The following is a 14,953-nucleotide window of genomic DNA, read 5'->3' as shown; positions in this document are numbered from 1 at the left end:
TCTCATTGAGTTATTGGACCTATAATTTTAAGAGTTTCCAACAAAAATTTTCTAAAAAGTTGTTGGACAAGTAACATCCTATCACAGACACCTCAAAACAGTATTTAGCTTCATGTCAAAATAGATAATAAAAATTTTTTATACCCTAAAACACTTGAGTTTTCATTTTTATTTCAGAAGACTTTAAAATATAATGTATGGTGGTGGTAGAATTAGAGCTCAAAATGTCCAAATTTTTGTGTAGTTCATTTTGATTTAGGTACAGTCTTAAAATATTGCATTTGTTTCATAAGTGTTTTATTGATATTGGTAAATTGTATCAGGGTTTTTTTTTTTCTGTTTTTTTTGTTTTTTTTTCCTTAACCTTTCTTGTAATGAACCAGTACAGTTTGGGGTAGAAGTAGAATGTTCCTGTAGTATCTTGACAATTTTTAAAGTATTTTAGGAAATTGGTGTGACAAATTCTGCCATGGCACTTACTTATATTTGAAAGAATTTTGAAAAAGGAAGACTAACAATGGTATTGATCATTTTGCTTTTTAAAGTTCCACTTTTGAGATTATTATGTAGTTGTAAATATGAAACATCTATTAGTAAACTTAGACATTAATGTTCAGAAAATTTGATTTCTTCATTGACTAATATGTAAACTCTATATTGAAATGAGTACAGTTGCCCAGTTGGCTTCTCCCTCATTTTAAAAAACTGAGTTTACTGTGTTTAGATTGTGCTGGCAACTTGAAATTTTTATTGATGCAATTGAGAGAGGCTTCCAAAAAGTTAAGTTTAGAATGCAAGAGCAGTGGATACCCATTGTGATGATTGTAATTTTAAAAAACCTTTTAATTATGGAAATTTTCAAGCATATGTGTAAGTAGAGAGACTATACACCTACTTCTACTAACATTTATAAACATATGGACAACCTTGTTTCAGTGACACCCGTTTTCACAGTCCCTTTTTTTTAAAGAAGCAAATTCCAGATGTGTTGATTTAATTGCAAAGACTTCTGTATATGTCCTTTTATTACAGATGACCCTTGAGCAGGGTGGGGGTTGGGGTGCTGTCCATCCATGCAGTTGAAAAGTCTGACTTGAAAAGTCAGAAAATCTTTACAGTTGGCCCTCCACACCCGATGCTCCACATCCTTGGATCCAGCCAACCTCAGGTCGTGAAGTGCTACAGTATGTATTTAGTGGAAAAAAAAAAAAAGAAAAATCCATGTATAAGTGGACCCTCACAGTTCTAAACCTTGTTCTTTAAGGGTCTACTGTACCAGCATTGCACTAACAGTCATCACATCTAAAGTGATTAGTAATTTCTTAAAGTCATTTAATATTCAGCTCATGTTCAGATTTTTGACTCATAATTTTCACTTTTTAAACTTGGTTGAGTAAGGATTTATATAAGGGCCACATGTTGTATTTGATTGCTCTGCCTGTGAAAGCTGTTTATTTGTTGAAGAAACCAGATCATTTGACTCATCGTGTGATCTGCATTTGGTGGATTACTTCCTTCATTTGTCCTTTAATTTGTTTCTCTATGTTGAATTTCCTGCAAATTGTTAGTTAAATCGGATTTCAGATAATGTAAGGGTTGGCGGCAAGAATAACTTGTGCTGTGTACATAGATAGTGCTGCATACATCCTGTTGTGTCACATCAGGAGACACTTGATAACTCATCTATTTGTGATAAGACTATTGTAATTTAAAAAAATAAGCGTCATTGAGATAGTTTATAATAAAATTATCCAGTTTTAAGTACACAATTTGATGAGTTTTAACAAGTGTATAGTTTGTACAATCATCACCACAATTAGGATAAATACTCAGTTACCCTTGAAAACTTCTTCCTTCCCTTTGTAGTCATTTCCGTTCTCCCCAGGCCCTTCACCTGCACTCTGCTGATCTAGTTTCTGTCACTATATTTTTGCCTTTTCTAGAATTGAATTATAATTGAAATCTTGTAGTAGTCAGATCATTGTAATTTAAAGGACGTATAAGAAGATAATTTTGGCCAGGAGCTGTATAGATCTAATACCTTCTATTTTTATACGACAGGGACTTGCCATGAGGTGTTGAAGCCTTGTTTCGCTGAGTTGGAGAGACTGGACCTAAATGGCGCAGCATGACTTTGCTCCAGCCTGGCTTAATTTTCCTACCCCACCATCATCAACAAAGGTATTTTTTCTTGCATCTCTCTTTTCTTTTTGTCTTTCTGTCTGCCTCTGTTTAGTTCATGTTCTACACAGATGTAGTTAAACTAAAGCTTAATGTTTTTGTCGTAAAATACTTTTTATATTACTTTCTAAGTTATTTTATATTTAATCTGTTGGTTTTTATTATTTAAGAAGTCAATTTTCAATATACCATCAACATACTAAACCATTTACTTGAAAAGTTGTCTTTTGAAAGCTCTGCATTTTAAAATTCAAACCAGGTAAGTACATTACACATTACTTTTGCATCTTACCTTTTCCTATACTATTCTTCTGATAACTTGCTTTACTTACTTTCCTATAGATAATGTTTTTTTAAAAAATCAGAAGTTTTTGAAGTCATTTCTTATAACCAGAAGACTTCTTTTTCAAATAAATGAGACTATGAATGGCATATTACTCAAATTTTAGAAGTTTTGAGAACTTTGCAGTGTTGTTACGTATAAGGTGACTCACTAATTTAAAAATGTTCATTTTACATAACCAAAACAGAACATAGTTTGTATAAGACTTGCTTGACATTGAAATTGTCATCCACTTACAAGGCATGCTAAGAGGGACCTTGAAATTGATTAGAATCAATCTGTCTGGCTCAAAAGCTGTCTTCCACTTTGTTTTTTCCATAGTGCAAAGGAATCAAGAGGGGGTCTTGATCATCTGCTTGCCTGTTAATCAAGCTCTGCCATGCTAAGGCATTCATCTAGGACCTTTTGGGGGGTACAGGCAGTTCTTATAGAAGAGTTTACTGAAACAGCTCTTATAGGAACAGTTTTACAATTTGGAAAGTTGTTCCCCAGTAAGGACCTGTCAGGTCATAATATATTGAAAAAGCTGCATTGGAGAGAGAAAATTCTCCTAGACAGGGGAATTTTAAAGTTTGAAGATGGCTTTTAATGATCATGTGAACTGACTTTATTTTATACAGATGGTTCTCTGGAAGGTTAATTGGCCTGTTTTCATGTAATTAGTGTGAGCCTAGACTAGAATCTAGGATGCATTTTCTATTCTGTAATATTTCCATAGGACTCATTTTGGAATTTCATAAAATGATTGAACATTTCATTTATAGACATAAAATGGATCATAGTTGTTAGGAAATGTAGACTATTACTGAGAAGTAACTGAGATCACTTCTTAGTTACAGACTCTGCCCCCTTTCCTCTTCTGTTTAGGTCTCTGGAATTTGCTTCGCTGTTGCTGCTGTTGTTTGTGTCCACCCCCCACCCCCCAGGCTGCTCTCAGTTATGCTTTTCCTGGGTTCATTTTTTTCCAGGCCTACTTCAGAGCCTGGATACATACGAGTTTCTTGCTCCTCACTTTGTTTCCTTTTCTCTTTAGTTCGTTTTCTCTGAAATGAGTATAAAACTTGTTTTCATTTTTTTTATGTCTATTTATGTACTTTGCCTGTTTTATTTATTTATTTATTTATTTATGGCTGTGTTGGGTCTTAGTTGCTGCACGCGGGCTTTCTCTAGTTGTGGCGAGCGGGAGCTACTCTTCATTGTGGTGCGTGGGCTTCTCATTGTGGTGGCTTCTCTTGTTTCGGAGCAGGGGCTCCAGGCGCATGGGCTCAGTGGTTGTGGCACATGGGCTCAGTAGTTGTGGCTCAGGGGCTCTAGAGTGCATGCTCAGTAGTTGTGGTGCATGGGCTTAGTTGCTCCGCGGCATGTGGGATCTTCCCAGACCAGGGCTTGAACCCGTGTCCCCTGCGTTGGCAGGCGGATTCTTAACGACTGTGCCACCAGAGAAGCCCTAGAACTAGACTCTTGAATCCTTATTGCTTTCTAGACCCAGACTCTTGATCTGGCTATATAGATCATGAATGAAGATGATGATTTTGAGACTTGGGATTGCCTGTTCTAAATGATCAATTATTCTAATTTATTTTAAATTGCCTGCAGAAAGTAGTATCAGTTTGAACTCTTAACTAGCAGTATTTGAAACTATCTCCTTAGACCTTACCCAAAGTGGTTTTGACGAACACAAACAAGTATACACTTTCAGTAATGACTTCTTATACTGTATGTATCGCTCAAAATCACTATTCATGGATTCTCAGTTATAATTAACCTCTTGTTTTCTGCCAGAGCCCTTTTAATCTTATCTTGAATAAATAGAATAGACTTAAATTACTGTTGGGTTCTCTATTTCAACTTAGCGGGTTTTTTTTCTGAATTTTATTTTATTTTTTTTATACAGCAGGTTCTTATTACTTATCTATTTTATACATATTAGTGTATATATGTCAATCCCAATCTCCCAATTCATCCCACCACCACCCCGCCTCAATTCAGTGTTAAGTCTTTTCTTTGTTATTTGAAGGAATGATAGGAGCACTTGAGTTAAGGGTAGCAGTGTTTTCAGCACTGCACCTGAGCAGTTTTCTGAGGTATGCAGAAGTTTAGCCCCATCATGTGGTGAAATTTTAAACTGCATGTGGTTGTTTATGTCTATGAAGTGGGGCATTGGCTTTTGAACAGTTGATTGGGACCCAGTAAGAAATTTTACATAATGTTTTTAAATGCACATTGATATAACTAAAACAAAAGTCATTTACCTGTGTTCTTCTTTCTCTTTTGGTCTTTTTTATTCCAATAAAAAATGCAAATTGCTACTAATTTCATGTCCTTTATAATGGGCCCTGACCTGCAGTTTGAAAAGTAACATTGTAATTACCTTCCTTCAATAATGTAAGCAGTGTTGGTTTGCCTTGAAAATGTGTGCTTTAGGATGAGGGTGAGAGGATGAGAAAATGTAGTCAGACTTGTAGTTGAGTTCATTGAAACTTCTTGTTTACTATGTAGTTTCTGTTAACTTTTGATTTAGGTATTCTGAGAATCAGAAAATTGTGCTATATTTTGAAAAAGAATTCAGAAAAAGATTTAAAATGTAATAACTAGTGTTTCTTGAGTCATTACTGCATACCAATCACTGTGTAAAACACTTCATAAGAAGGCTAAAAAAATCATAAGAGGTAAAGTACTGTTTTCTTCCCCCGACTTACATATGAGGAAACTGAGGTTGAGCGAGATAAGTAACCTGACCCAAAATGCTAGAATTAGGATAGGAGCCCATGTGTGCCTCACTTTAAAGATTAATCAGCTTAATAACTTTCTTTTCTTGATTATTAAGTAGACCAATTTTTAGAAGTGAAATACCAGGACGTTTTTATGCATACACCAGAATATATTTTTATCCTGGTTTGGATAAACAAATGAAATTGCTTTTTTTTTTTTTCCTTCAAGGATAGCATCTCCAGTATATTTCTATACTTAGTACATGGGTATCTAACTCTTTAGTGGCTATGTACAGTTGACCCTTGAACAATATGGTTTGACTTATTTGTGTTCATGTATGTGGATTTTTTTCCAATAAATATGTACTGTAGTACTGTGTGATCTGTGGATACAGAGGGCCGACTGTAAAGTTATACATGGATTTTTGACTGCACAGAGGGTCGGTACCCCAACCCCCTGTATTGTTCAACTGTCAACTGTAATCTTCTATTGGGTGAATTTACAGAGATGAATTGGTTACTTATTAATGGATTAAGCCGCAGGAATGCCTGGGCATCTCTTGATTATATATTTGTAGGGGAAATTCCTAGCAGCAGAATCAGCAAATTGGAAGATTTATACATTTTGGTAGATAGTGCCTAATTGCTCTCCAAAAAGGTTGTACCAACTTATAATCCTATAAAAATTTTATAAGGAGGGACCAGTTTTTTCAGTTTTGGCAACACTGGATGTTTTTCCATTTTTCTCATCTTTGTGAAATTGGATGAAAAATGGCACTTCATTGTTTCGATTTGCATTATTATGGTTGAGCATATTTTTGTGTTAGGAACTGTTTCTAAGAACTTGCTTATTCATGTAATTTATTTCTTAGTGATTTATTTGTGATAGCTCTTTTCATATTGAGGGGTTTGTTTGCTATATATTCTGCAGATATTTCCCTCCAGTGTGTTTGTCTTGATAATTCTAAAAGAACCATGTGGATGGTTCTAATAAAATATTTAAACATGCAAAGAAGCATAAAGTATAATTAAACGAACACTTAACCATCCAAGAGTCACATCTTAACATTTTGTCATGTTAGTTCTGTATCTCTTCTAGAAATAAACAATTGAAGTCTGCTGTATGCTTCATCACAGTCCTTTTTCTGTCTTCATTTTTTCCCCAGAGGTATTCTCGATGCATGTTCTTATATTATTACTAAGTATGTGAATATCAATAAATAGTATTATTCGTATGTTTAAAACATTTATATAAATGATTATCATTTATGTCTACACCTTGTTTTTATATTCATTATATCTTTGAGATTTTTTTCCCCTGTTGATATCTGCAGATATGCCGTAATTATCTTAAAACTCTGTACAGTATTCTGTTTTGTGCCTCTGTATCACATTTCATTTGTCTCATTAATTTGAGATTATTTATATTTTTAGGCTACTTTAGAGAGAACTGTATTGACTATTCATGTACTGTCTCCTTGTATACATGGATGAGAATTCTTTTGTTTGTTTGTTGCATTGGCTCTTCATTGCTGTGCACGGGCTTTCCCTAGTTGTCGAGCGAGGGCTACTCTGTTTCAGTGCATGGGCTTCTCCGGTGACTTCTCTTGTTGCGGAGCATGGGCTCTAGGCGCGCGGGCTTCAGTAGTTGTGACTCGCAGGCTCAGTAGTTGCGGTGCACGGGCTTAGTTGCTCCACAGCATGTGGGATCTTCCTGGACCAGGGCTTGAACCCGTGTCCCCTGCATTGGCAGGTGGATTCTTAACCACTGTGCCACCAGGGAAGTCCTGGATAAGAATTCTTTTGGCCTCTGCTTCTCAAACATTAATGCCTATGAAAATAACCTGGGAATTTTGTTAAAATGCAGATTCTAATTTCAGTAGGTCTCTAATGGGGTCCTAGTCCTAACAGTCTTAAAATGCTGTTGATTCTGCTTGTCTGTGGACCACACTTTGAATAGCAAGGCTCTAACCTATAGTTAAAAGAAAAATTGCCGGAATTTAGTTCTATATTGCTAAATTCCTCTTCCATGTGGTATGCAGATATATACCCCTGTATGCTGTGCATAACTATTGTCTTTACTTTGTATTCTTGCCAAAACTTTGTTAGATTATCAGTTAACATTTTTGCCAATCTTTGTTGTGAAATGTATTTTCACTGTTTCTTGGATATTGGCTTATATTTCTTTGAATTGCTTGTTCACATCCTTTGTTTTCTTTTGGGTTGCCTTTTGGGGGGGGATTGGTTTTGGAAGTGTGTGTGTGTGTGTGTGTGTGTGTGTGTGTGTGTGTGAGATCTTTAATGTTTTAAGTAAAGTCACAGTTCTTTTTTTGTCTCCCATGTATTTCACTAGATATATGTTCAAGTACTTTATAGTACTTGTTGCTATTTTAAATGCTGTTTTAAAAAGCTTTCATATTGTCTTTGTTGCAGATATATTGTCTCTTGTGTTAGTATTGTTTCTAGCAAACTTCAGTAGTTTTTACTCTAATGTCTTTTGGATTTTTTAATGTGGAAAAAGGTTCATTCACAAATAATATCAGTTTTCTCTCTGCATTTTCAGTCCTCTTATTTGTGTTTCTTATTCATATTTTATTGTGCTGGCTATATGTCAGAGTCTGTGAAGGGTCTGAAATTTTATCCTACTTTCAAGGTAACTATAACAAGGTAGCCTGTTACTGTTTCATGGATGCTGGCAAAAGACATGAGACTTCCGGGTCAGAGACAAAGAGCTTTATTTTTAATTTATTTATATTAATTTATTTATTTTTGGTTGCATTGGGTCTTCGTTGCCACGCTTGGGCTTTCTGTAGTTGTGGCGAGTGGGGCCTACTCTTCGTTGTGGTGTGCGGGCTTCTTGTTGCGGTGGCTTTTCTTGTTGCGGAGTATGGGCTCTAGGTGCGTATAGTGCCACAACTTCAGTAGTTGTGGCTCGTGGGCTCTAGAGTGCAGGCTCAGTAGTTATGGCTCGCAGACTCTAGAGTGCAGGCTCAGTAGTTGTGGCACACAGGCTTAGTTACTCCGTGGCATGTGGAGTCTTCCTGGACCAGGGCTCGAACCCACGTCCCCTGCATTGGTAGGCGTATTCTTTTTTTTTTTTTTTTTTTTGGCGGTACGTGGACCTCTCACTGTTGTGGCCTCTCCTATTGCAGAGCACAGGCTCCGGATGCGCAGGCTCAGCAGCCATGGCTCACGGGCCCAGCCGCTCCGCGGCATGTGGGATCTTCCCGGACCGGGGCACGAACCCGCGTCCCCTGCATTGGCAGGCGGACTCTCAACCACTGCGCCACCAGGGAAGCTCGGTAGGCGTATTCTTAACCGCTGCGCTACCAGGGAAGTCCCAGAGAGCTTTATTACTCTTAGCACAACAAGCAGTACAGCATGATTGTGGCACTGGTTCTTCATGTCCCTTAAAAACTCTGGGAGTTGACATGGAGGGGGCCCAGGTGGATGTTGTTCTTGCACTGAGAGGGAAATCTACCGCATTTATAATAAGCCTGCTCTTTGTCTCAGAGTAGGACGTTACCTGTTCCTCAATGTTCTCTGAGAACATAACCCTGAGAAATGAGCCATACAAAGAGCTGTCAAGGCGTTGCATTCTTGGCATACAATAAGAACATGCAGGGATGCTAAGGGCCTATGATGGGTTGCCTGTCCCAATAGTCCACTCATCAGCCATACATGTTTTTGGCCAAACTTGAATTTTCACATGGTTGTACTCAATCAGTTACTCTGATTAATCTGACAAACAGAGGCTAGAACCAAATCCATTTAATTTGTTTTACACAGCATTTAATGAAGGCTACTACCAGTGTCCCAAACAGCACAGTGAGTGAGACCAGGATTTAGCCAATTGTGAATAACTTTGGTGGGGGGGGGGGACCAGTAAATGATTTATTTCAGCCAACCAGTATATAGTCTAAGACCACTCTGTTATATCCATTAAAATCCATTCAAGGGAGGGAGTCCAGTGGTTAAGGTAAGACTCCACGCTTCCACTGTGGGGGGTGCAGGTTCCATCCCCAGTCAGGGAACTAAGATCCTGCATGCTGCGTAGCATGCGCCCCCCACCCCCCAAATCCACTCAAGGGAAACTGACCTTAGGTTTGGTGTTATTACCTACAGTTATAGGGGCAATAAGATGGGCCAAAAAGCAACACTTATCCTCAATAGAAGACATTCTGTGGCTTATCCTCCCCACCCCCCCTGCCCTTTTACAAACATACCACCCAGAGGGACACAGATCACTCCATTTTGTCCAAAGGGACACAGATCATTCCAATTTGTTGTTAAACTTGATTTGGATTACTATTTCACTGGTTTGGTTAAGAAACATGGACAGTGTCATCATTAGTTGCAACCTCAGTTGCCATACATGACATAACCTAAGACCACTTTAAGTGTTAAGAGAATCATATGAATTTTTATTAGTCAGAATGAAACAGGTTGTACAGGTAGGGAATATGGAATGTCCATTGAGTACTTTGAATATTTGGCCCATGGCAAGGTTATCATTTTTTTTTTTTTTTTTTTTTTTTTTTTTTTTTGCGGTACGCGGGCCTCTCACTGTTGTGACCTCTCCTGCTGCGGAGCACAGGCTCCGGACGCCCAGGCTCAGTGGCCATGGCTCACGGGCCCAGCCGCTCCACGGCATGTGGGATCTTCCCGGACCGGGGCACGAACCCACGTCGCCTGCATCGGCAGGCGGACTCTCAACCACTGTGCCACCAGGAAAGCCTGCACCCAGATTTTTTTATCTAGAGGAACTGGACGTGACTGGGAAAGGGGCATTTTAAAATGATTTTCAGAGACCCATTATAAAGGTGTCTCGCCCTCACCTTGGTCTACATTGGACACTGTAGTGGGGACTTGGTGAGAAGTGTACACAAGCAAATGGTCATTGTATGTGTAGGACCATGCCAGTTCAACAAGAGAATCCAGGTGGCCGAACCAGATTGTTTGAATTCCTTTTTGGTTGGCCATCAGCCTGAGGGGTGGCCTGGCCTGCAGTTGTTCTTAGGGGAAAGAAAGAAACATCATGTCAAGATAATCCGGGCAGAATCTTGAATTTTTAATATAGGTCTGTATAATCTCATAACTCACCACTTATTTCATCCTGATTATTACCCAGGAAGTGGCTAAGAGGAGATGATCCTTTTTTGGCTATGCTGCATTCATTGACCAGACTGTCTTACTAAGATGTGAGAAGAGATGAGGGATGTGTTAAAATGCTTGTTAGTACTTGTGGCTAGGGAATATAGAATGTTCATTGAGTACTTTGAATATTGGCTCATTGCAGGGATGACCTTTTTGACAGAAGATGTACTGTTAGTGGACTGTTAGTGGTCTGGAATATGCCAAAAACATTACATGAATTAATTTCAAGAGCCACAGTAGTGTGACCAGAGTTAGCCCATCAGACTGCAGCAGTAACAGTGTAGCCTGAAAAAGTTTCAGTGGTAGTGAGACTCCATTGAGAGCTCCATGAAGTATTCAAAGGTTTGATGTAGTTCTCATGTGATACGGTCTTCTTCACAGTGAGACAAACGGACCAACTTTTGGCAGGAGTCACAAGTTGGCATGCAGTGGTGGCTTCTGCATCAGAAAGATAAAGTCCTTTATTTTGTAGCCAGTCTATGATAGTGGGTGTGTTTCATGTCTGATGTGATGATGGATCTAGGTGGTATGCCAAAGACTTGATCAGCATTGTAATTTCAGTCGTTCTCAGTGCCATTCACTCTCATCAGACAGCAAGCTTTACTGTATCAACATGAGTGACTCAGATTGCTTCAGCAACAGCTGCAATTTCCCACAGTGGGTGACCCCGAAGAGATGTTTTTAATCTGCTAGTCTATAGTTTTTCAGGTGACAGACAAGATGACTAGGCCATTGGCAACAGACCAAGAGTTAGAAAAATATAAAATGTCTTGTCCTTAAGAATATTATCTAAGGCGAGGGTCGTAGCTTTTATTTTATTCTGTGTAGCTGATTAGCACTTAACCCATTTGGTTTTCCAGAGTTGTTGGGGCTGGATGGCTGCTGTGTGCACCATCATCTTTTAACTTGGTTGAAGCATCAGTGAGCCAGGCTCAGGCGTTTAAGGGAACTTTTCTGATTTGAGAGCCTTATTGAAATAGTGGCTTGTTACAGGTGACAGGCGGAGGAATAAAGTTTACTCCAAAGTGTAGTTGCCACTTCTAGGGCTAGGCCAGCTGTGCTGTTGAACTCACGATTTCCATTTTGTCAGGAGCCCTCTTGGGCTCTTTATTGGTGTACCACTTTATTGGTGAGTCTTTAGTTTGAGTTGTTTGCTTTCAATAAGAGCTCAGCATTCGGGCAAGAGCCACTTTTTCTTTTTTTTCTTTTGGCTGTGCAGCTTCTGGGATCTTAGTTCTCCGACCAGGGGTTGAACATTGAACCTGGGCCACGGCAGTGAAAGCCTGGAATCCTAACCACTAGGCCATCAGGAAAGTCCCTGCATTCCATTTTAAAAAGGAGAGTACTTCGTGCGTGTGTCAGGCAGATGGCACTGTGGTACTGGGAAATAGCCTCTCTGAATACTCCAGAGCCGTCAGGTCTTCAGCCACATAATCTGATTTTCTTTTCTTTCCTTCTGGGAGCTGTGCTTTTTATTAGACCACTTGGAAGGGGATGGGAATCACCTGTCAACCTGCGACGTTTCCTGAATGGGAGAATCTTGAGCATTTTCAGTACAAGCATGTAACATTAGCACTAACTGTAAAACACAACAGTACATTGAGTTGGCCTAATAGCCCCACCTGCAAGATTGCCTTTTTTTTTTTTTTTTTCCCCGGTACGCAGGCCTCTCACTGTTGTGGCCTCTCCCGTTGCAGAGCCCAGGCTCTGGACGCACAGGCTCAGCAACCATGGCTCACGGGCCCAGCCGCTCCGTGGCATGTGGGATCTTCCCGGACCAGGGCATGAACCCGTGTCCCCTGCATCGGCAGGTGGACCCTCAACAACTGCGCCACCAGGGAAGCCCTGCAAGATTGCTTTTAATTTCTCTCTCCTGCTGAGTTTTTTTCCAAACTATTGGCCACATTGGGGCACTGGGGTGCCTTTTCCCACTATGGGGACACAGACTAAGGAGTTTAGTACATGCATATCAGAGTTACAGTCTAAGCTTTCAGGAGATTACATGATTTCTTTAGCTTGGAATGTGGGAAAGTACAGGGTGGAGAGAAAGACTACCCCTTTGGGAATTGCATGGGTGGCTTGGAGGCTTTTGCTATTCTGGCTTCTGAAGCCAGGATTGGTGTTGCCTTCTCTCTTGTGTACCTCCTGGCCCCAGCAACACTCATGCTGGGACCTTTCATGCCCCCATGTGCCATACTGCCATGGCTTGCCCCATACTGAAAACTTTCAGACACTCTTATGCTTAGTACTGTCTCCCCTCCATGGGAGTGGTTAGGATGGTGTCTTGGGTACCTGTGTGCAACAGAACTAAAAGAGTTTGTCTCTTTCTTTCCTTAAGTTCTTGCACAGTTGACTTTCTTGTTAAAGCAGCCGAGTTTGGTGTGGGGAAGGAAGGCATCAGGGAGTACGAAGAGCACAGAATACTTCCACTCTGCCTTTTCTTTGTTTCCAGTAGTAGCAGCAGTTCAGCCTTAAAAAACTTACTTCTAATGTTTTCAGTCTTTCCAAAACTCTCTATATTCATTGCTGTTCCGCTTTGGAGACCTCTTGACTTCGGCTGCCACAGCCATATTGCCTTTCAGGTGGGACTCCATCTCATGACAATACATCCCTTCCTTCTACTCAGAGGAGATTTGCAACAATCAGAGCACTGTACGGACACCTTGTTTCGGTCCTGCCCCTTGCCACTTGGTTGCTAAACAGTGAGGGACCCTTACTTCCACCCATCACTTTGGTGAGAGCAATTGCTGCCAGATCCTGGAGAGTCTTCTCCTATGCCCCAGTCTGGCCCAATAGACCATACCCTTGTTTTTCTTTTTCCAGAAGGTTTTAACTCTGAGAGCGTGACATCCTCATCACCAAAACTGTTAGGGTCTGTGAAGGGCTTGGGTTTTTACCCTACTTAAAAGCTTAGCAAGCTAGCCTGTTACTGTTGTTTCATGGATGCTGGCAGAAGACAGATAATCAGAGGCTTTACCTTCCATGCACAGAAGCAGCATGAGGGTGAAGCCAGGGGCAGTAGGGGAACTTGCACCAGTTAAGTCCCACAGCGGCCATGTTGGATGAAAAGGGTATGTGCAGTGGGTTTGTATTGTAACTGAGGAACCCTACTCTTTGTTCTGGAGAGAATTGTAATATTAGTACAATCCAGAGGAATGGTCAGGGCATTAAAACAAAAAAGTTCTGGAGTTCTGATTGTGATTTTATCAGATTAGTGGATTAATATTGGGGAAAAACAGCAACCTTTATGAATTGTTGTGAGTTTTTATACATTTCTAATTCTTTAAAATCATTTTTACGCATTCTTCCTTTGATAACTTTTTCTTAAAACATTTGCTTTGGAGAAGAGGAGTTTGGAAATAAATCTACAGAACTTAAAATAGAACTAGCTTCATTTGCCATAATTTTCTGATGTTGAAGAAAACCTTGAGCTATTTAAATCAAATAGTGTGTGATACACAATATTACATTTTGTTACAAAAGAAGGGTACTTTATTTGCTTTGATTTCCTTACAGTGGTCTTTTACCTTTAAAGTTTTTGGATAAATATAGTTGTTGAGCTCAGAATGGTGCTCTTGTTTCTGTTAGGTAGAAAAAAATAGATCAACAATGGAACTCATCTTATAAGTTACCAGTTACCAAACACATTGAAAATAACTATAAAATGTTCTTCTTAACCATTTAAAATTCTTGGAAATAAATTAAACCAGAGTATTACTAGTTTTTCAAGTTATAGTTAAGTTGTATATGTATGTTTACCTGTATGCTTATAATCTGTTTCAGTCGTCACTGAATTTTGAAAAGCATTCTGAAAACTTTTCATGGACAGAAAATCGTTACGATGTGAATCGTCGACGACACAACTCTTCAGATGGCTTTGATTCTGGAATTGGACGTCCTAATGGAGGTAAAATTTGCTAAGGAACAGTAGACTTTAAGAATAATTTTCTTCACATTCTTATAAGAATGTTTTGATTGTGATTAAATCTTTAAGCATAACCATCTTCTTTGAATTTATAATACTTTACCATTATTAAATAAAGGTAACTTTGGAAGGAAAGAAAAAAATGGATGGCGTACACATGGAAGAAATGGTACTGAAAACATAAATCATCGAGGGGGATACCATGGTGGAAGTTCCCGTTCTCGTAGCAGTATTTTTCATTCTGGAAAAAGCCAGGGCCTACATGAAAACAGCATACCTGACAGTGAAACGGGGAGGAAAGAAGACAAGAGAGAACGCAAACAGTTTGAGGCTGAGGATTTTGTAAGTTTCTTATAATTTTAATACAAATGAGGTTTCTGTAAGTGCTATGTAAGCATCAAGTCTCTCTCAGATTTTATCAGCACAGCTCATTTTCTACAGAGATCACACTTGACAGGTTCAATTATTTACTTATTTATTTATAAAATATTTATTTATTTATTTGGCTGCACCGGGTCTAAGTTGCAGCACGTGAGATCTTTAGTTGCGGCATGCAGGCTCTAGTTCCCTGACCAGGGATCAAACCCAGACCCCCTGCATTGGGAGCTCGGAGTCCTAATCACTGGACTGCTAGGG

At 39.3% G+C, this 14,953-nt stretch overlaps 1 protein-coding gene across 3 annotated transcripts in view; it reads left to right on the top strand.

Annotated features, from left to right (window-relative positions):
* Nucleotides 1-14,953, top strand: part of GPBP1 (GC-rich promoter binding protein 1) — a 71,797-nt gene that overhangs the window by 31,423 nt on the left and 25,421 nt on the right. For all 3 annotated transcript variants that reach the window (XM_060009470.1, XM_060009469.1, XM_060009471.1), the window contains 3 exons: nucleotides 2,062-2,181; nucleotides 14,176-14,299; nucleotides 14,436-14,659. In XM_060009470.1, the coding sequence (XP_059865453.1) occupies nucleotides 2,119-2,181; nucleotides 14,176-14,299; nucleotides 14,436-14,659 (411 nt within the window). In that variant the 5' untranslated portion in view covers nucleotides 2,062-2,118. The remainder of the gene's footprint in view (nucleotides 1-2,061; nucleotides 2,182-14,175; nucleotides 14,300-14,435; nucleotides 14,660-14,953) is intronic.

This window comes from Delphinus delphis, chromosome 3, assembly GCF_949987515.2.
Source record: "Delphinus delphis chromosome 3, mDelDel1.2, whole genome shotgun sequence".
Classification (NCBI taxonomy): domain Eukaryota; kingdom Metazoa; phylum Chordata; class Mammalia; order Artiodactyla; family Delphinidae; genus Delphinus; species Delphinus delphis.
The sequence above is the reverse complement of the archived record's forward strand: the minus strand, read 5'-3'. Positions and strand labels throughout refer to the sequence as shown.